This window comes from Canis lupus, chromosome 3 (assembly GCF_011100685.1).
Source record: "Canis lupus familiaris isolate Mischka breed German Shepherd chromosome 3, alternate assembly UU_Cfam_GSD_1.0, whole genome shotgun sequence".
Taxonomy (NCBI): domain Eukaryota; kingdom Metazoa; phylum Chordata; class Mammalia; order Carnivora; family Canidae; genus Canis; species Canis lupus.
Genome location: NC_049224.1, coordinates 26,087,268 through 26,109,369, shown reverse-complemented (window position 1 = coordinate 26,109,369; position 22,102 = coordinate 26,087,268). Strand labels below are relative to the sequence as shown.

At 40.2% G+C, this 22,102-nt stretch overlaps 2 protein-coding genes and 1 long non-coding RNA gene across 5 annotated transcripts in view; 1 reads left to right on the top strand and 2 right to left on the bottom strand.

Moving 5' to 3' along the window:
- The window catches only part of LOC106558574, a 36,690-nt gene extending 26,022 nt beyond the window's left edge, over positions 1-10,668 (bottom strand). The window contains exons 1-2 of the long non-coding RNA XR_005356808.1: positions 10,544-10,668; positions 763-895 (exon numbers count right to left, since the gene is read on the bottom strand). This is a non-coding gene — a long non-coding RNA (uncharacterized LOC106558574). The remainder of the gene's footprint in view (positions 1-762; positions 896-10,543) is intronic.
- The window catches only part of ZCCHC9 (zinc finger CCHC-type containing 9), a 44,849-nt gene continuing 33,391 nt past the window's right edge, over positions 10,645-22,102 (top strand). For 2 of the 3 annotated variants that reach the window (XR_005356807.1, XR_005356806.1), the window contains exons 1-5: positions 10,645-10,780; positions 12,223-12,629; positions 15,262-15,412; positions 15,630-15,722; positions 17,807-17,875. Coding sequence is in view for 1 of the 3 variants with exons in the window: in XM_038532436.1 (XP_038388364.1) it covers positions 12,246-12,629; positions 15,262-15,412; positions 15,630-15,722; positions 17,807-17,875; positions 19,154-19,272 (816 nt within the window). In the remaining 2 variants the exon portion in view is untranslated. Of the gene's footprint in view, positions 10,781-12,222; positions 12,630-15,261; positions 15,413-15,629; positions 15,723-17,806; positions 17,876-19,153; positions 19,753-22,102 lie in introns of those variants that run through there. The other variant, XM_038532436.1, reaches the window with a different exon arrangement.
- Positions 14,124-22,102, bottom strand: part of ACOT12 (acyl-CoA thioesterase 12) — a 51,362-nt gene continuing 43,383 nt past the window's right edge. The window contains exon 16 of the mRNA XM_038532435.1: positions 14,124-14,310. The gene's annotated coding sequence lies outside the window, so the exon portion shown is untranslated. The remainder of the gene's footprint in view (positions 14,311-22,102) is intronic.

Sequence of the window (22,102 nt, the reverse complement as noted above, 5' to 3'; positions counted from 1 at the left end):
GGAGAAGCAGGCTCCCTGTGGGGAGCCTGATGTGGGACTCAATCCCAGGACCCCGAATCACAACCTGAGCTAAAGGCAGATGCTCAACCACTAAGCTACCCAGGTGCTGCTATCTACTGTATTTAACTCAATAATCATGGTAGAAATGAAATACCATCTTTCAACATTAAAAATACAGCTGACCCTTGCACAATGTGAGGGTTAGGGGTGCTAATCCCCTACACAGTCAAAAATCCACATAAAACTATTGACTCCAAAAAAAAACAAAAAACAAAAAACAAAAAACTTTTGACTCCCCAAAACTTAACTGATAGGCTGATAGCTTATCCAATTGACATATATTCATATTTTATATGTATTATGCAACATAATGAAACTAAAAAGAAAATCATTAAGGAATATAGTACTTTATCGAAAAAAATCCACATATATATGGATCCATGCGGTCCAAATCCACACTACTTAAGGGTCAACCAAATTTATTTTTCTTATATATGTAGAGAGATCTCTACAGGGGCTTGTAATTTTATTAAGAAATGATGCATATACGAGGGAATCCTCAAAACCTCAAGAAAGAAAGGTAAATAAATTACTGTCTGAGAATTAAACTAGAAAAATCTGCACATAATGATGATTAGTCATCTGGAAGACCAAACGAAAGAACTGTGAATCTACAATCAAATGATTCAGGAAAGAAAGCCAAATTAACTAATTTTATCCTTTCTGTAAAAAACAAACAAACAAACAAACAAACAAACAAACCTGTGTGAAAAGAAGGCAAATGGTTATCATGGAAACGAGAAAAGTGAGAGGTCCCATCTGGTGGACGTGCCTTCACATCGTCGAAGAGAGCCATATCCAGTTGCTAGGAACAGCTAAGTGTTCCTGTTCTGTCCTAAGGTAAGGAAGGGGTTAAATTGTTTGACCTCTTGCTTTGAGCGCATATGTTCACTGAGTCACTTATCCTAGTGCTACGAAAATACCCATACCAGATTAAAAAAATACCTCAAAGATTAAAGAGGTGCACCACAATCATCTGTTCTTTCTGTAAGAATAAATTATGTTTGACAATGAGTAAATCAGTTTGAGAGATATAATTATGGAATTGTAAAAGCAGGATTTAAGAGGATATGGCGTACACATACACACCACAATGGAATATCACTCAGCCATAAAAAAGAATGCAATCTTGTCATTTGCAACATGGATGAACCTAGAGGGTATAATGCAAAGTGAAATCGGTCAGAGAAAGACAAATACCATATGATTTCACTCACAAGTGGAGTTCAAGGAACAGAAAAAAGAAACAAGAAACCAGACTCTTATTATTGAGAACCAGTGGTTGCCAGAAGGAAGGTGGGAGGGGTAGGGAGGGGAGGGAAACAGGTGAAATAGGTAAAGGGGATTAAGAATATACTTATGATGAGCACTGAATAATGGATAGAATTGCTGAATCATTATATTGCACACTTGAAATTAATGTAACACTGTATGCTAATTATACTTGAATTTAAAAATATAAAATTTATATTTTTAAATATAAAACTTAAATATAAAATATATTTAATATTTAATTTTCAAATATAAAAATTATATAAGTTTATATAAACTATTAAAATTTTTATTTAGTTTTATGAATCTTAGAGTTACAGTGGAAATGCAGTGAACTGATTCTGTCATTTACTTTTTTTTTAAAAAAAAGATTTTATTTATTTATTCATGAGGTGGGGAGAGAGGCAGAGACACAGGCAGGGGGAGAAGCAGGCTCCATGCAGGGAGCCCGATGCAGGACTTGATCCCAGGACTTCAGGATAATGCCCTGGGCCAAAGGCAGGCACTAAACCGCTGAGCCACCCAGGGATCCCGTCATTTACTTTTTAACATATACATCAGACTACTTTTCAAAAATGCATTTGACTCATACAGGCTATCTATATATTGAATCTGAAGATAAGGGACAGAAATGTTATATTTTAGTATCTCCACAAAATCTTTGTTTGCACAGAACTCACTTGTATAAAAGCAGCTCCGAAAATAGAAATCTCTTTTGCATGATATACACGAGGTCAAAAAAGAAAACACTGGGTTCCTGGAATGCAAAAGCTGTGCTTCTGAAGACATGGGCAAACATGCATGGAGTAGACAGACAGACATGTAATTTGCCATCATGGCCTGAATCATTGGGAACTCATCAGTACTGATGAGGCACTAACTACATTCCGGTGCACCTCAATCAGAACCAGATTATACCATTAAAATTAATGAAGCACTAGGAGACTTTAATGAGTAAAACAGGGTTGGTTTTAAAGTCTTCTATGCACTTTATTCATTTCACAACAATTTGGTTGACAGTGCTATGACATTTCTCTCTTGTAAACAGCTAAAAAGTTTGTTACTAAAAATTTAAGTAACACATTATATTCAACAAACTCCCTGGCATAGTTTAACATTCACTTAAATGGTCTAACACTTTAGTTTAATTAAAACAGATCAATTTGTCTTTTGCCATCCTGTGTGTGTTTTAATAGACACTAAATAATTGTTCTCTCTGATCCCAAGGTTTCTCATTATACTGATGAGATGTTTTTTGCTCTTTCAAGCTGCTATCACCTCTCCAGCCTGTTTTTCCTCTTTTCTAGAAACATATTCATCATGAGTATGTGTCAGGGAAGGGTGGTTGGGGATGGGGAAGGAGTCCAACCACCTCCAAATAGGGCTTCATTATGAGATTCAGAAGAAATATGAAACTGAGAAGGACAGATGAATATTTTCTAGGTATTAATATTTAGTATGAACCTGAGAAATAACAGAATGAATTGTTAGGCAACCATAGGAAAGTGACATGGCCATATCTCTGAGCACAGGAAAGGGACCAAACATTTCAAATCCTGGATCCAGTTTTGACAGATTTAATGTTACTCTCTCCATATCTTAGTTTTCCCCCAAGTGTAAATGACTATCACTGTTCATGAGTATTAGTATGTAATGAGTACTACCATTCATAACTATTCGGGAAGTTTGAGAGCATAAAATGTGTAATAAATAGAGGGGAAGGGGTCAATGCTTTGTTCTCCAAGAAGAGCACTTTCTAAATTCAAATTGGTAACTGATTTTTCTTTATAAGGGAAATTATACACAGGTAACAACTTGATTCTTAAATTTAAGAACAGCTCCTTAGAATTGTAAATAAAAGATGTAAAAATGAACTTCAAGAGAAGATGAAAGTACTGTTAAAGGTTAAATATCAGTTTTTCTGATATTTCATGAGAGACACAGAAAAAGAGAGAGAGAGTGGAGAGAGAGGAGGGGGGGGGGGGGGCAGAGACACAGGCAGAGGAAGAAGCAGGCTCCATGCAGGGAGCCTGACGTGGGACTCGATCCCGGGTCTCCGGGATCACACTCCGGGCCGAAGGTGGCGCCAAACCACTGAGCCACCGGAGCTGCCCTATTTTTTTAAGTTGTAGTAAAACATACATAAAATTTACCATTCTAACCATTTTAAGTATACAGTTATATGGCACTAAGCACGCTTTCAGTGCTCTATAACCATCACCACCATCCTAAATGTTTGTAAAACAAATACCCTAATACAGGAAAAGCAGCAATACTTGCAGACTGAAGAGTGTGCAATCTAGTTTAAGAGAAGTTCCACTATCTGGTTTGCTCTCCTGCTTCAATACACATTGTTTAGATATCTAAAAGCAACATATACCCAAGGTAACTAATGTTCTATTTGAAAGCTTGCTAGTGATTTCCATATTGAGCTGCCTTGGGCACAACTCGACACAATTCCACATTTGCCCTCCATTTATTCCTTGGGGTATTATGGGCATAAGTGTTTTTCTGGGGGTATGGACTGTGCCCAGTCCGTCTTAACAGAGTTCACCATCATATGTTCACATCTTCCGGGATATGTACAATATGATTTTATACATTTTCCTCGTCTATAAATATTTCCTAAAATATTTGTGGGATCTCTCTTTTCCCATGGACATTTATTTTCTATAACAAACCTTTTGGATGGTTAGTTTTTTCCTACTATGTGATTCTCTTAAAGGAGTTCACCCAAAGCCATTCATTAATTTTTTACCCAGAGAATTATAGGTAGATTTCTTACGGTAGTTACTAAATCTGTACTATACATTTTGGTCACTTGGTTATGTTCACTTTCATCCTTTATAAAGTATTACCTTAAATTCTTCTCTCCCTCTGTGCACACACCTCATTTACACAAAGCCTTTCAGCTTACTGGAATAATGATTATTTCTTTTTTATTGACTCCTCCCCATCACCTCCCTAATCTCCCTCTCCAGTTGTCTGCAACACAGTCTACTGTAAAGTTTTCTAAGATCTCCCAGGAAGAATGAATTTAGATTCATTCTTATTCATTCTAGTAAAGATTTCTGTAATCTTTACTACCAGAGTAATTTCTTAATTACTGTCTTACCAGTGGTTTACCAGGCTGCATCTTACCCACACACGTTTTTGGTTATTGAGAGCCAAGAACTCTGTCATTTTTACCTATCTGACATTTAAGAAGGTACTGGCATACAGTCGATATCAAAAAATGCTTTCTCCTCACCTACCCCATTTTAAAGAATTCCATATATAAAGAATTCCATATAGACTTCCCACTGCTCCCTTTGAAGGGACCATCTAGGGCCCAAATCAGGTAAGACTTCCTCAGACATAAGAGGAGAAGCAGAGTAAGTACTCCCTTCAGAGAAGAGAGCTTGGAAATCTTACCACTTATACGCAATTTAGGTTTAAGTATTCATTTGAAGCACTTGACACTGTAACCACTAAAAAGAATGATTAGGAACTCGAACTTGAGAGATACACCAGAAGAGAGTTAGAGTCAGAGGGCCACCTCCCTTTTGTGATTAATATTCGCAACGCTATTCTTACTCATGTTTAAACAGAATATGAAAAAGATTTAAACTTTTTCAGGGGAGAATACTGATGTCCTATTACTCCTATTCCTTATTGTTAAGCGACCTCAAGCAACTTCTCCTGTTAAACACTTCAGATACCATTTTTTTTACTTCTGAAATTAAGCAGTACTGCTTGTAACTTGTTACTGAGAAAACCAACACTGCCAATGAAGAAATAAAAACACCTGGCCATCTCCATGTGTATGTCAGGTAATAAAACTATTGCTAGTAATGTGGCAATCACTTCTCTGATACTTTACTAACCTGTAAAATAAGATTTTTTAAAGGTATGTATTTCTATAAATCTGTATATTTGGAAATTCTCATGAGCAGTCTCAAAACTCATGGATTTAAAAACTCTTTAGCAAAATAGACGAAAACAGAGAGGGAGACCAACCATAAGAGACTCAACTCTAGGAAACAAACTGAGGGTTGGGGTGGGGGGGGAGGGTGTCGAAGGAAGGGAGGGAGGTGATGGGGTAACTGGGTGATAGTCATTAAGGGCACTTGATAATGATCACTGGGTGTGATGTGCAACTAATGAACCACTAAATTCTACATCTGAAACTAATAATACACTGTTAATTAAATCAAATTTAAAACATCTTTTAAAACTAATAAAAATTCTAAATGTAATTCATATTCATTAGAGTATTTGTAAAATGATGCTGAAAGAATTAAAAAGGGACTCTTAATTTCTTACCCATTGGCCTTATTGTAAGAGTTCTAAAGCACCTTAAAAGATTGATTTTTGAGAAGCTATTAGAATGTTACTGGCATAGATCTCATTTTTATTTCCAGCAATAGGGTCATCAATTATTTTCCTGTTCCAAAAAAGTTCAGTAAGCATCCATCAGGTACATGCTTCAGTACATAAGTCTCTTCTCTAGATCTTATGATATCTACTGCATAATCTAGAAAATTATGTATAGTTCTTCATTGCTTAAGCTCTACGGGATAAAATGGAAACCCTTTGATCTGTTATTAAAAAATACTTCAACTGGGGACGCCTGGGTGGCTCAGCGGTTGAGCGTCTGCCTTTGGCTCTGGGTGTGTGATCCCCTTCTGGGGATGGAGTCCCACATCAGGCTCCCCCTAGGGAGTATGCTTCTTCCTCTGCCTATGTCTCTGCCTCTGTCTCTCATGAATAAATAAATAAAATCTTTAAAAAAAAAAAACTTCAACTGGTAAAATCTGATTGCAGCCATCCTTTCTAGATTTGCCATCCTTCACTTCAAATACTCTACCGTTAAACAGCTTGTTTTTTTTTTTTTTTTTTATTGATTTATGATAGTCACAGAGAGAGAGAGAGAGACAGAGACAGAGACAGAGAGACAGAGAGGCAGAGACACAGGCAGAGGGAGAAGCAGGCTCCATGCACCGGGAGCCCGATGTGGGATTCAATCCCGGGTCTCCAGGATCGTGCCCTGGGCCAAAGGCAGGCGCCAAACCGCTGTGCCACCCAGGGATCCCAAACAGCTTGTTTTGAATCTGCTCACACTAGTGTTAAGACTCAGCTAGAAGGCCAGCTCCCTGAGGGCTGCGTCTTGGACACTCCTAGTCCTGCAGCAGCTACTGGTCATTTTAGCTACACTGACTAAGCACCTCTTGAGACAATCTAGACAAGAGTGAGGATTCAAAATTCTAATGGGAGAGGTTCCAATTCCAGGTAAGATGGAATGAACACACTCCTCCCTGTGTCTCCCATTGAATGCATCTATGAAACAATGCATAGATCAGCTATTTGAGGACTTGAAAAAAATAAAACAGTAGCAGGCAAATTATGGAAGAAGACCAGAATTCAAAGTACCACTGAACCAGTAGTGAGTTTACATTCTGGATTTTTATCCTGGACATGTTATTTTGCATATATTCTGAATTGATTTAATCCTTTATGGAAAAAAACCATTTTAGTAGGCAATGAACTTGTTTAGACTTGTGTTACAGGCTTTGTCTCATTTTTTTGTGGGTGGGCATTCAAATCTCAGTTCCTTTCTTTAAGCCTCTGAGTTTGTCTTGTGCATTTGGGGTCATGAGCTAGCTCGAGACTTCACATACAGAAGCATCCTTTTTATGGACTCTTCCTTTCAGGATTCCCCTTCACTTTCCAGGTATGGGTGTTAAGTGCTTTTTTCCTCTGGTTCTTCCAGCCAGAAAAATGAGGACAAGCTTTCTTTTAGTTTTAGCTGCTCATGCACTTTGGGACTGTGACCCACTCTCAGCACACAGACACTACCCATGTGCTAGCTGCTTCTTCAGATTTTAACTCCCCTCCTTAAGGGTCTGCATTTACTTGCTTTTTCAGAACCCTCACATAGTTGTTTTTTATATTTTGTCCAGAATTTCAAATGATCAGGATGACAGACAGTTTACAGAACACTTCTATCATAACTATTTGAAACATAAAAATGTACTGCCCGTGTAAAAATTACATTGATAAAATTTAAATCAATATCTGGCAATGGTCAGCTTCTTAAACTTGGTAGTATTCACATGAATGTGTTTTATAATTATTTTGTTTCATATGCTTTTTTGTATGAATACACAATTTTCTAAAAATGAGGTACTTTGGCCCTTCATAACCAAAACTTAAGCTCCTCACTTAACATTCACCCAGTGGAGGGACACCTGGGTGGTTCAGTCAGTTAAGTGTCTGACACTCAAGTACGGCTCAGGCCATGATCTCAACAGCCGCACTGGACTCTGGGCTGAGCGAGGAATGGGCTTGAGATTCTCCCTCTGTGGCTCTGGCTGTGGCCATCCCCGTCCTCGTCTCCTCACCCTCTCGCTTGCTTGCTCTTTAAAAAAAAAAAAAAAAAAAAAAAAAAATATATATATATATATATATATATCCTCTGGATAATACTGTTTTGTAGTATTTCAATAATATCTCAATGGCTAAAATTTAATAAAAAGATAATCCCTTCAACTGTAAAAGCCAATACATACCAAGAAAATACAGTCTCACATGGGCAAGGGTAACTTAGTCTCAAAATGGGTTCGAGCAGGCAAACAATGCCCTGCAGTATTTTAAGGTAGTAGCGCCCACACCTTTGAACTGAGGTCTTCATTCAAAGCTTAACTCTACCTCTTACTAGATGTGCGACGTTGGGTAAGTTACATCAGCTTTCTGAGCCTGTTTCATCATTGTAAAACGGAGAAAACATAGTATCTACCTCTCAGGGTACTGGGGGAAGTAAGCAATGAAGGCAAAACATTCAGCACACCTAGGTGCTAGGTGCCTATAAGATGTTCAGTGAAAGTTAGCTGTCATTAGTAGGTTAACAGTAATAGTTTCTTCTGAATCCCACAGGATTTCCATGACTTACTCAACTACTAATCTTCACCTGATGTACTTCCAAAAAAACAATCTGAGATCATGTTTCTTCACTGCCAGGAAATGGACAACTTTTTACAATTTAAAATTCAACATAGTACTACAAAGACAAGTTTTAGTTGAATACACCCTCTAGTGGTATACGTTACGTGCAAGTACCTGGCTTCCACAAAAGAGAACCTCTATGAAATGTCATTAAGTTTGCGCTTAGAACCTGAAGCCAGGGATCCCTGGGTGGCGCAGCGGTTTGGCGCCTGCCTTTGGCCCAGGGCGCGATCCTGGAGACCCGGGATCGGGTCCCACATCGGGCTCCCGGTGCATGGAGCCTGCTTCTCCCTCTGCCTGTGTCTCTGCCCTCTCTCTCTCTCTCTCTGTGACTATCATGAATAAATAAAATCTTTAAAAAAAAAAAAAAAAAAAAAAGAACCTGAAGCCAGCCTGTTGAGAACATGGCATGAAGTGGTTAATCTTTTAGGAAGCTCTAGCTCTTCAAGAGCTGGAGGAATTTTTTATCTTTTAAAACTTTCCCCCACCATAATAAGACCTAGGATATCTGTGATATTCACCGTACCAAATCCCATTATTCCTACAGCATTGACTTTAATCTTTCCTCCTAAAGAAAATGAGGTCACTTACTAGTTTGCTTCAACAAGCACTGCAGTGCACTTACTTCTTACTCAAGTTAACAAAAACATACGGAGTATCAACTATATATACCAGGCAATGGGAATACAATAAACAACTTATTACACAATTCATTCTGTAATTAATCTGAAAACTGCTTTATGTAAAGACCACCATGAGTGTACAACAGGGAACTGGTCTAACGTGCATGGCAGGGCAGGGGTATGGGAAAGCTTATTTAGGAATAAAACGTGAACAGCCTTTGAAGGTAAATGGCTTCACCGAAAGAAGAAAAAGAGTGCCGTGCAAAGACAACAGCATCCTCTATAAAGGCCTGGAGATAGTAAGAGATATGCAGCATTTGAGAAAATGAGGGAAGTGTCCTGGTCAAAGAAGGGGAGATGGTGCAGGATGAGACTAGTGAAGAAGAGAGGTTTTTAATACCAAGTTAAGGAGTTTGAGGTCTATCTTATGAATAATGGGAGGGGTGCCTGGGTGGCTCAGCTGCTTAAACATCTGACTCTTGATTTTGACTCAGGCCGTGGTCAGGGCAGTGGGATTAGTGCACCCCCCACCCCCCAAGCTCCCCAGGGAGTCTGAGATGCTACAATTCTGCCTCTGCCCTTCCCCTCCTCTCTAAAATAAATAAAATCTTTTAAAAAAGGAAAAAAAGAACAATGGGAAACTATGAAAGGGATTAAAGCAGAAGGGTAACAATCTGATTTACATTTTCTCTTTTTCTTAAAGATTTACTTATTTTAGAGAGAGCAGGAGCAGAAGGGGGAGAGGGAGAGAGAATCTCAAACCAACGCTCTGCTGAGCCAGGTGGGGCTCGGGATGGATTTCCAAGACCTTGCGATTTTAACCCGAGCTGAAACCAAGAGTCCGCGCGTAATGGCTGCACCACCCAGGCGCCCCAGGCTCACATTTTCCAAAGTTCACTTGGGCTAAGGCATGGAAATGGATGCGGCAGTGGCAGCAGCGGCGGCCGCCAAGACCAGCTGCCGGGAGTCCAAGGGAGATGGGATGAAACCGGGGACGAGCGAGGTAGCAGGGGCGACAGAGCCAGACAGACTGACCCTGATGCCGGGCGTGCGGGCCGTGACCTCGGTGAACTGCGCGGTGTGGGGAGGCCACCTCCCCCCAAGCACAACTGGCAGCAGTAGGTGTTCGGTAAAGGTTGCTGAGGTGACGAAAGAAGACTAGGGTTTTCCTCTTAAACAGAGCGCTTCCGCGGGGCGCCCGGGTGGCCCAGCGGTCAGGCGTCTGCCGGTGGCTCAAGCCCGATCCCGGGGTCCTGGGGTCGACTCCCAGACCGGCCCCCCGGGAGCCTGCTTCTCCGTGTCTCTGCCTCTCTCATACGTGAACAGATTTAAAAAAAAAAAAAAAAAAAAAGCGAGAGAGCGCGAGCGTCTTTGGCCACAAAGTATAATCATTTCGATTGCCAGTTTAACCAGCAGTGAGCAGGAGGATCCTGGGGCCCCCTCTGCACCCACCAGGGCCCCAGACGTCCTTCCCGGATCTCCCTGAGAAGGACCCACTCCCGCGGCGCTGGGGCGCTCACCTGGCACCTCCCCGGAAAGCCCAGGCGCACCCCCGCCCCAAAGTCCATAGAGTTTTGTTCTTAAAAGTACAGTGCAGAGGTCACCTTCTCCGGGAAGTCTTCCCGGTGCTTCCCACACCCGCATCCGGCAGCGCGTCTCCGCGAGCTCGTGGGGAGCGCCCACTCAGCCGCGCTTACCCGCCTCCGACGCCGGCTTGGCCCGCCGGAAGTGACGCGCGCTCGGGGACGGCGTGCTTCCGGCCCCGAGTCCCCGCTCGGCCGCCGGGGCGTGGGGGGGCGCTCTGGCCCTCTAGCTCGGCTGCCCTGGAGGATTCGTACGCGGTAAGCAGCTGCGCGCCGCCGAGCGACTCGGGCCCCGGGCCGGTAGCGCCGTCCCGCGCTCTCCCCGGGAACTGGCGGGGCGGTCGGAGGGCGGGGGGGCCCAGGGACCGACTGCCAGGCCCGCGGCGGCCCCGAACGCCAGATGCGGCCGCAGTGCGGGGAGGCGCGGCCGGCCGAGGGCAGCGGCGCGGGGCAGCTCAGCTCCCCGGGCCCCGCCGCGGGGGCTCCGCCGACCCGGCCTCGCGACGCAGGGCTCCCCCTTCGCCGTGACGAAGCCGCTGCGCGGCTCCGACCCCCGCCGTGACGGTCGCTGGGCGGCAGCCACCAGGGTGCGCGGCGTCCCAGCTGCTCCTCGGGCCCGTGTGCCGGCGGGTTCCAGAGGTGACGGCTGAGGTCCAGCCGCTGGGTACTCGGGACGCCCCGAGGAGGGGAGCGGGGGGCGGGCTCGGAGCCGCCGAGGAGGGGGGCGGGGGGCGGGGGGGCGGGGGGCGGGCTCCGAGCCGCCAGGCCGGGCGCTGTCCGCGGCCTGATTGTTGCGGGGCCAGGCGCCGTCATGGGACCGCAACTCCCGGCCGGGCAGAGTCGAGGTGACACATTTCACGTCCAAGGACAGGATTCCAGGACGGGCCGGGCGGCGCAGCGGTGGAGTCCCGCACGGGGCCTGCTGCTCCCTCGGCCTGCGTCTCGGCCTCTCTCTGCATCTCCCTGCATGTGTCTCTGCTTCTCTCCATCTCTGTGTCTCTCATGAATAAATAAATAAAATCTTAAAAAAAAAATAAAAAGGACAGGACTCCTGTGTGTGCTTAACTGGCTCTGCAGATTGTCTGCCCTGCCCTGACCTAAGCAAGGAGATGGGAAGAAAGTAGCCCTGGGACTAGAGATAGGAGACAGCCAGGGACACGACAGAACCTGGGAAGAGTAACTTCATTCACTGCATTACTTTGTGATTCAAATTTTACAAAGTAATTTGGTTACTTCATGAATTGTTTTACAGTTTTAAGCATTTATATACGTGGTTTTTGTTGTTGTTTTACTGGTGTAGCTTTTCTGGCAAGGGCTAGATTTATATTATAGGCATATCTATGCAGCATATTGTAGAATTAAATATTCAAATATCTGGGCAGCCCGGGTGGCCCAGCGGTTTAGCGCTGCCTTCAGCCTGGGGCGTGATCCTGGGTACCCGGGTCGAGTCCCTCCTTGGGCTCCCTGGGCTCCCTGCGTGGAGCCTGCTTCTCCCCCTGCCTGTGTCTCTGCCTCTCTGTGTCTCTCATGAATAAATAAAATCTTTAAAAAAATTAAATATTCAAATATCTAAATGAAGTAAAAAGTGTTGCGATAAGTAAGACTTTAATATATAGGCATCATGTGATACAGTATGTGTCTTTAGTTTTTTTTGTTTTTTTTTTTTTAATGGTCACTAACCAGCCATGCTTGTCTTAAAGCTTGATAAGGTACTGATAAAATCATGACCAGGTGGGCACGAGTTACCACCACGCGTACCAAGAGACCTTTGGCTGCAACATCATGGGAAGACATGAAGAAGGGGTCCTGTGAGGGAGAAAGCCAAAACCTACCAAAGAGTAAACAACTTGAAGCCAATAGGCTTTCTGTGAAAAATGATGCTCCCAAAGCAAAACACAAAAAGAACAAAAAGAAAAAGGAGTATTTAAATGAAGATGTAAATGGATTCATGGAATACCTAAGACAGAATCCACAGATGATTCACAATGGAGAGATGATAGCAACAGACAGTCAGGAGGTAAGGGAAGAAATTGCAATTGCCTTAAAGAAAGACAGTCGACGGGAAGGAAGAAGACTGAAAAGACAAGCAGCAAAGAAAAATGCAATGGTAAGATCATTCTCTGGGAATGTTACTTTATATAGGTCAAACTATGATTCATACACTCACACATCTTAGTAGAGTCTGAATGCTCTTACGTGCTAGATTGATAAAGCATCTTTTTGAGGACTAGTAGTAACATTAGGATTTTTTTTTTAGCACTTCTTATATGCCAGGCACTGGATGTACTGATTATCATAACACTATAAAGATGGTAGCATTATTCTCATATGGGGAGAAAACACTGATGTGTAGACAGGGGATCTTGCTGAAAGCCACTTAGCTATAGTAGCAGAGATGAAATTCAAACTCTGAGTTCGTCTGACTTCAAACCTGTGTTCTTACAATAGTGTCTTTTCAAATAGTCATTAAAAAAAAAGTAAGGAGGAGGATTAAGTACAACAGATTCGATATGTGTGGTTCCCTTTACTTAGAAAGGATGTTTTGTCTTTTTTCATGAAAAAACGGAGGCACAGGAATGAGGTCTAATAAGAATAGACCTAGTTAGTAACAGAACAGAGTAATATAGTTAAAACCCATTGAGTTTGTCCCTAGTCATTGCTCCTTACTCTCAGAGGAGTTCGGGGCCTCTGAAAGTTGATTTCTGCAGTGCTTAGCCCTAGATTTTTAAACTGTCAGACATAAGAAATGAAATTCTTTGTATAATTTCTTTCCTTCTCTAAGTGAATTTTTCAAGTCTTCTAGCAAGATACTACATAAAAATCAGTAGTTGTTACTATTTTACACTTTCATCTTTATTTGCAGGATTAGTTGTATACATATTTGCAGATAATTATTTAGAGATAATGGTGATCAAACTTTCCTTATGGATAAATTTGGATAGAAAAGGTAATCCTTTTTATTTGGATCAGGATAGTTTTTTTTTTTTTTTAAGATTTTATTTATTTATTCATGAGAGACACAGGGAGAGAGAGAGGCAGAGACACAGACGGAAGGAGAAGCAGGCTCCATGCAGGGAGCTGGACGTGGGACTCGATCCTGGGTCTCCAGAATCACGCCCTGGGCCGAAGGCGGCACTAAACTGCTGAGCCACCCAGGCTGCCCATGGATCAGAATAGTTTTGTTTAAATTATACAATTATTTAAAATATTTTTATCAGTGGCACCCAGGTGGCTCAGCGGTTTAGCGCTGCTGTCAGCCCGGGACGTGATCCTGGAGACCCAGGATTGAGTCCCATGTCGGGCTCTCTGCAGGAAGCCTGCTTCTCCCTCTGCCTGTGTCTCTGCCTCTCTTTCTCTCTCATGAATAAATAAATAAAATCTTTAAAAAATATTATATTTTTATCAGGGCACCTGGGTGGCTCAGTTGGTTAAGTGTCTGACCATCTCAGGTTATGATCATAGGAACCTGGGATGGAGCCCTGCCTCAGGTCATGTCCCTCCCCCCTCCCCCCATGGAGGCCCCCACCAAGCCCCATGTAGGGATCTGTACTGGGCAGGGAGTCCTCCCTCCTCCTCTCCTCTGCACTCCTCCCCCCTGCCATTCTCTCTCAAAAAGTAGTATTATTTTTTTTTAAAAAGTAAAAACCTAATCAATGAACTGTCAGGTCACTAGAGACCATGTTGACCTCACCAGGACTTCAAGTCTTCTTATGACGATCCAGTTTTTCGCCATAGCTTTTCTTCAAGTTTTATAATGATTGCATTTTCTGTGTTTGGACCAGGTCATTCTAAATGTAAAAGTTAGGGAAGATTAAAAAGACTCATTCTTTTCCAGTATGCTATGAAACAGGAGAAAAAGAAAGTGAGAACATAATTGAAAAATACTGTTATGTTTTATTTTGCCTGTTTAATTTGCCTTTTAAAAATCCTGTGCTTATTTTGAAAAAATTGTTTTCAAAAACATTTTTGAAAAAGACCATGTTATTCAAGAAATATATATACTTTTTATCAGTTTAAATAAAATAGCTTAAATATCTTTGAATATCTACCATGTTTCATTATACTGTTCTCATTCATTGCAGCAAAAACTATTCTCCCAATTGCTAGGTAATATCTAAAGCAACCAAATCATTGTTTAGTGTTATGTTGGAGCCAAATAATTCATCTTTGAAATATTCCTTTAAAATGTAGTGTACATATTCTAAAAATGAAACATCTAATTCTGAATATTACGGAATATGTATTAAAGATATAAGAACTATAAGATATATTTTTTAGTATGAAATAGGATTTGAATCATAACTTGAATCATTTGATTCAAATTCAATTATATGAGCCGTTAAGTGCTAGTAATCATTATGACTGATAATTTTTATGGTCATTTTCTATTTTCCACAGAAGACTCAGTTTTTCTAGTGGAGACATCCCCTTTAATGACATAAATAGCCCATATTTGCTTAATTCATTTAAGCAGTTTCTAAGAAACCGTTTTTAACTTTGAGATTGATAGATTTATGGATTGAGGGTTTTCAAAAGCACTGAGACCCTCTGATGGAAATGACATTTCTTACTGTTTAGGAATATATAAAACAACTTTTTTTCTACATAATATACTGAGATTTTTTTTTTTTTAAGAACTAGATACCAAATGAGAGAACTTTTAAACATACTTTTGATCACAGGAATTAATAAAGCCAGTGAGGTTTTGTAATGTGGAAACTCATATTTTGTTTTCCCAGGTATGTTTCCATTGTAGAAAACCTGGCCATGGGATTGCAGATTGCCCAGCTGCCCTTGAGAATCAAGATATGGGCACTGGAATATGTTATCGCTGTGGGTCCACAGAGCACGAAATAACCAAATGCAAAGCCAAAGTAGACCCAGCTCTTGGTATGTTTTCTATTGTTTTTTGATTTGGTTAATGTCAGAAGTGCGGGATTTTTTGGACAGAGTTTGTCATGAGTGTGCCACTTAATATTTTGAAATCAAGATTAAGTTGTATAAAAATAGGTTTTTTTTTTTTTTCAGAGCATTTAAAGTAGTATGAATTATATGACATTTTCTGTTATACTTAGCCAACTTAACAGGACCTATTTGATCCTTACAGGTGAATTTCCTTTTGCAAAATGTTTTGTTTGTGGGGAAATGGGACATCTGTCCAGATCTTGTCCTGATAATCCCAAAGGACTCTATGCTGATGGTGAGTACTCTTACCCTTATATGTCAAAAAAGGTGAATTACCATGCAGAGTTGTGATTTAATTTAAACTCTTAATCAGCTCTTGAATAAATTTTTGAAAAAATAACAGAACCTTAGGAATTTCAATTTTTATCAAACTCTATGTATTGTACTTTATGTGTAATATGATATATTAAATCAGAGAAAACTAAAGTTTAAATTTCAAGCTTTGTGCTTGTTTCAGCTTCATTTGTGAGACTGTTATAAATATCTACTTTTAAACATAACAGAACCAAAGTGGTTATATCTCAAGCTAATATAAGATTTAAAAAATTGTGTTGTGAGGGGTGCCTGGGTGGCTGAGTTGGTTGGGCATCTGCCTTCAATTCAGGTCATAATCCTAAGGGTCCTGGGATCGAGTCCCATATCGGGCTTTCTGCTCAGCAGAATGCCTGCTTCTTGCTGCTCCCTCTGCTTGCTGCCTCGCTCAGTCTGTCAAATAAATAAATAATATCTTAAAAAAAAAAAAACAGTTTTGTGAGTTTAATCACAGGCCAGGATACCATTTTGGATACACACTCTTTAGTACTTGTTTCTGAATGTGTTCCTTGGTTAATTGTCTAGCACAGGATCATATAATTTCTTATGTTTAGCTCAATTAACATCTTAAGCTCCTTAAATAAAGTCTGTGATGTCTAAAGCTTTAAGAAGGAAATTTTTTGTTACCGTGAGAAATGTGCTTATGTGATAGCTGGTTCCATCAGGTTCTAGACACCTCTTGTGTGTCATGTCCTGGGTTCCATTGAAAAGTCCAATGAAAAGGCATAGCTTTTAGAATCAAGCCGACTGCTTATAGCTCCAGGACCACCACTAACTAGTTGTGGGACTTTGACTGAGTTACTTAATTTCTCCCAGCTCAGTTTCCTCACCTGTTAAATGGAGATGAAAAACTGTATTTTGTTGATTCTAAGATGCACGTTTTTTTCACATTTTAATGTCTCTGAACTCAAAATGTATCTTACCAGTGGTGAGTGCCACATAATTGGCAGATTTTTTTTTCTGAGGTATGCAAAATAATGATACATCTTATAATCAGTGGTGTCTTAGATTTGATGAATTATGGTATTCACCTTGAAGAGCTTTGAGAATTAAAATATACTGTTCAGAGTGCCTCTTTTATTTCACTATGGCATCTATAACCATAAAGAAGGTGGCCCTGGAAAATGCCCAAGGGTGCCTTTCAGTTTTGAACTTGTGACACAGGTCAGATGACATGACTAATGGATCAAAATGGCTTTGGATAGTTATGCAAAATGAGATATTTTAAAAAAGTACAGCAAAGGAAAGAGATCACACAGAAGTGAGAAATTCAGCCAGGGTACACCCTCGAGGGTCATTTTTCTGGGTAAGTCACTTAACATTATGAGCATATCATGTTAGTGCTTGACCATTAGGTAACAGTGTTTGACCATTAAGTGAAAAACTAATTTTAGAAACGACATGTGTTATAATTCACAGTCATGGAATGTTGCTTAAAGTAGGCAGATAGGCATCTTTATTAGGCTTAGGGTGCCTGGCAGATAGAAGGCACTAAAACAAAAGTGAATTTCATTCCTTTTGTAACTGCTCACCCCCATCTGACCTGTACAGGTGAGCTGTGGAGCAGTGGCTCCTACTACTCATTTGAGAAGAACTAGGAACATCCTCCTCAAAAAATGCATCTGGACACAACCTTTCCTTACAGGTCCAACAGCTCACAAATCTTTGCCTATCTAACTATGGTTAAGGTCTCATCTTCTGTGCAGTGGCTCTTGGACACTCCAGGGCACAAGTACCTGCTTCCATCATATCTCTCCTCTCTTTCTCTCCTCTCCCCTGAAGGCCAAGTACAAGAAATGGTGAGTAGGCACACCTTAGTGCTCTGTGGGAGCAAAAGGAATGGAGAGACTTACTAATAGGAATGGTGGCACCTACCTATGTTTCTGTTTCCACCTCCCTGTACAGCTGACAAGGCTGTGACTACAAAATAAGACATGAAAAGTGCTCTGAGACATTACAATCCCTTGTAAGTACGAGAGGTCTTCAGTGACTTTGTTCTTTCAATAGGTGGTTGCTGTAGACTTTGTGGCTCCGTGGAACACTTTAAGAAAGATTGCCCTGAGAGTCAAAATTCAGGTGAGATCTCTGGGCCTCCATTTGGAAGGTCTGAGATTAATATTCCATTTTTGTTGAATTTTGTTGATACTAACTCATTGAGGTACCACTGATTTCAAGGCAACCTGGTTTCCTACTGCAATGACAACTTAATCATTTTTCTGTCAGGAGTAAGTACAGTAGTGAGTGACCATTAGTAGCTAGTACTATGGAGTGGAGGTGGGGAGGATGACCACTAAGCCCTAGAGGACCCTGATTTTATAAAGCATCTTATTCACAAACATTCATATTTGGCAATATGAATGCTAATCAATTAAATAATAGACCCAATTCTGTTACTAAAAGAAAAATACTGATTGACTAAGAGAAAATATTAGGAAAGTAACTCAGTATTTTTATGATTGAGCATCTTTACATATGGTTTGCTTTGGATATACCTGAAGGATTCAGAATTGGTTGCAAAAACTGCCCAAAATACTAAAATTGTGTTAGCTACACATCATCTGGCTAGTTATATTTTCTTCCTAATGAAATACTACTCTTGGTCATCAAAAACTTCATAATGTTCACTATACCTGGGGGGTAGAGAGTGGAGACTATTATTATATTAGTTTACCTGGATTGGAGTGACGTTCATCTTGAGTGAAAAAGACAGGAGGGTAGCAGTAGTGCTTCTTAGGGTAAAAGCACATTTTTCTTTTTTTTAATCTCATATACTCACTGTACTACACAAATAAGTCTGCCCATTCTTACTGCGTACCCGAACATTTACATCTGAAAACCCAGAGTTCTTGTTTATGGTCTTGTCTAGAAGAAGATCGTCTTTACTACATTGCAGGCAGTGAGACTGAAATGATGGAAGTGGAATTTGAATTCTCCCTCCTGGGAGGATTGCCACTTCCCAAATGACAAGACTGACAAGCAGATGTTGTATAATTTCACAGGTGGAATCTTGTGCATTTAAAACTGATGCTTCATAAGTCATACTGTTTACAGATTCTTGGAATTCATTGACTCTATAATGATGAACTCTGGGAAAGAATGAAAGAGCTTTCTCATCAATTTGTGCATTGCAAAGCAGTTGCTGCATTTCCCTAATTGGGATGAGAAATTGCCTATGGTACTCTGAAATCAAGGGTTATAATCAATTACGGAATTGCTCACTCTCCTTTAGTGATGGAGTCTTCCCTCCTTGTGATTATTCATGTCAAAACTAGTTCCTTTGCTAAGCCAGTACCAATCTATGTGGATGTATTTGATTACCATTTTTCTTACATTCTGACTTACATTACTTGGCAGATCGAATGGTCACAGTTGGTCGCTGGGCAAAGGGAATGAGTGCGGACTATGAAGAAATTTTGGATGTGCCTAAACCACAGAAACCCAAAACAAAGATACCTAAAGTTGTTAATTTTTGATAGTGACTAGTAATATCATTTGTTACCACCTCATTGTTAAACATTATGAACTGGGCCTAATTCACAAATTGGAGCTGGGCTTCCTTGGAAACCTGTGTTGTGGGTACCAGTATGATCTGGGTATGATCGAACAGTTTCCTGAGTGCTTTCCATTAAAGAGTGCTTCTATCACTGGAGAAAATCACTGAAGAAAAGTATAAGATGTTTAAATTGGATTCTCTCAAAGAACATTTTTAACAGAACTGAGGTATTACTGAGTGGTTATATACTTGATTGTAACAATCATCTTTTTATTAAAAACTATGCATTAATGTGAACTACCCCTAAACAAAGTATAACTGCTTTGCATTTGGAATTTTTGGTTTTACTGTTTTCTTGGTTCAAAGTGCCAATTTTTTATTAAGAATTTATAAGTTGCCATAAAATCTACTGTATTTTTAAAATATTTAATAAAAATTCATTTGCTATTTACTTATTTTCCTAAATACCTAATTCTGGACTGAACTAGCCATTGTCTGCTTATGTCCGTGTAATGAACCCTTTGGAAACACGATCTTTTGTGAATCCTAGATGAGATTAATTTTGGTTAATATTTGTTTTAGTTTTGACATAAAGAAGTACAAATTATTGAGGTAAAATAGAATAAAACTTTAACAGCATCTCTTTCTTTGTTCTTGATTTTCAAGAGAGAAATTCTAGACAAAATTGAGTTTGGGGTGTTCAACCAGAATGAAGTCACTGAACAGACTGTATATCACACTTAATAGCATTTGTTCACATGTTTTCGATGAGTCCAGGTGAGATGCAAATATCACCATAATAGAGTTAGAACACTAATCAGAGGCCCATTAGCTTCTTTGTTTGATTTGATGAATACATGCATACTTAATACATATATTTCACAAGACTTAAGGCTCCCATTGTAGTGTTTAATGGAACGACTCTAGCGGATTGTGTGTTTCATTTGGAATTTTACCTGATTGGATACATTTGTAACTAAAGGAAACAGCTGTGATTAGTCACTGATGCTTCAAAAGCAAAATATTTACCAAATAAGAAAAGAAACACTTTTCTCTGTATTAATGTCTGCATAGCTCAACAGTTCTAGCCTTAACAGGAGCTGTTCTTTTATTTCTGGTGCTAGAGGAAATCATGACAGTATAGCTCAGCATCCCAGAACTTAAGGAGTGCCATTTAAATCATACCAGTCCCGCAGCTGGAAAAGGACAGCAATGCTGCCTTAGACATTTCGTCCAAATACACCCAGATTTATTTCACCTGTCAGATGCGAAAGACTCTGGAGAGTTGAAAGCCTCCTCAAGAGAGGAAGGCAGACGTTAAATTTATCTATTCACTATGTATTTCTCCAGTACCTGCTATGTTTCTGGTACTCTTGTAGGCACTTGGGATTGCGATAGTGATGAAGGCAAACAAGGCCACATGCATTCTAATACGGCTTTAGAATGAAGAGGAGCCTTGGGGTGGGTGGGGGGGGGAATATGTATCAAATATCAGTATATCAGAAAAATAATATCAAGAGATTTTATTACATTTTTAAAGTATTCAGTTGAATCCCCTAGGACTTAGTCATTAGCATTCTTCCTGCAGTCCTTGGAAATGCCACCTCCTACAAGCTCATCTTTTCCATGGCTGACTCCTAAATCCATCCACCCTAATCTCCCTGGTTTCAGTTCCTACTTGGATGTTCCACCAACACCTCAAGTCATTACTGCAGTAATTTTCAAAAAATATATATAAATTCAAAGACCTACAATAGGCAGAAGTTAAAACTCTCAATTATAGGAGAGGTTTGAAATTTTACCATATAAAATTTTAGTGTAATGTAGCCTTCATTGCTAACTTTTTCACCTTTTTTAAAATATAAAAATATTCTCAAAAATCTTCCTACTTCTGAAAAGTATAGTCATTTAAACCTGCATATCTGCTCTTCTTACTGTATATCAGTGTTAACTCATAAAACGAGCACAATCCAAAGTTTATGGAAGTGAAAGCCTGCTGATACAGAATAAAAATAATTAACAACCAGATCTAGGCTGGGTGAGTGGATGGGCCGGGGGAGGAGGCAGGCACAGGAAGCAGAAGTAGAGATTTGACATAGTGACAGCAAGGATGTACCTAACCTCTTAAGTGCTCTAAATTCTAATGGAGAAGTCCTTCAACTTTTAAATATTGTCTTGTATAGGAGGCCAACTTGCCATATTCTGGTTTGTCTTTTGAGTTAAGACAAGTCACAGAGTAGAATAATGAATGTTGAAGTCTGGGGAATAAAGTGCTAATGTAATGGTTATGAAGGAAGAGCTCAGTTAATATTCTCTTTCTCTGCAATATCACATTTTGCAGGTACTTTTTGTGTGTATATATAGCAATAGATACTAAATTGGTCAGCCACCTTGAATATATGTGAAATGACACTACTAAAGTAGTTCCTATTACTAAAATTGATTGGATTCCATTATGTTTTAATGTCTTCCTAATTTAAAGCTCTAAAACATGTAATACATCTTGTCAGATGCTCCTGACATACAGATATCTGCCATATATGGAACAATTCCACACTATTAATCAACTAGCCAACTTACCTTTATTGATTTATAAAATTTTAAACAGAACACATGTTTCATCTCTGTAGCCTAAAAATGCTTATGATCATTTTAAACCATATTTGTACCATTTTATAGTCCATACAGAATTGCGTATGGGCAGTTTTCACTGCCTGTGCCCTTGGAAGGTTGTGGAGAGCCACCGATGATCTAAAACAGGGTTGAAGCTCGTTTAATACTACCCACATCACTGGTATTTGACCTGAGAT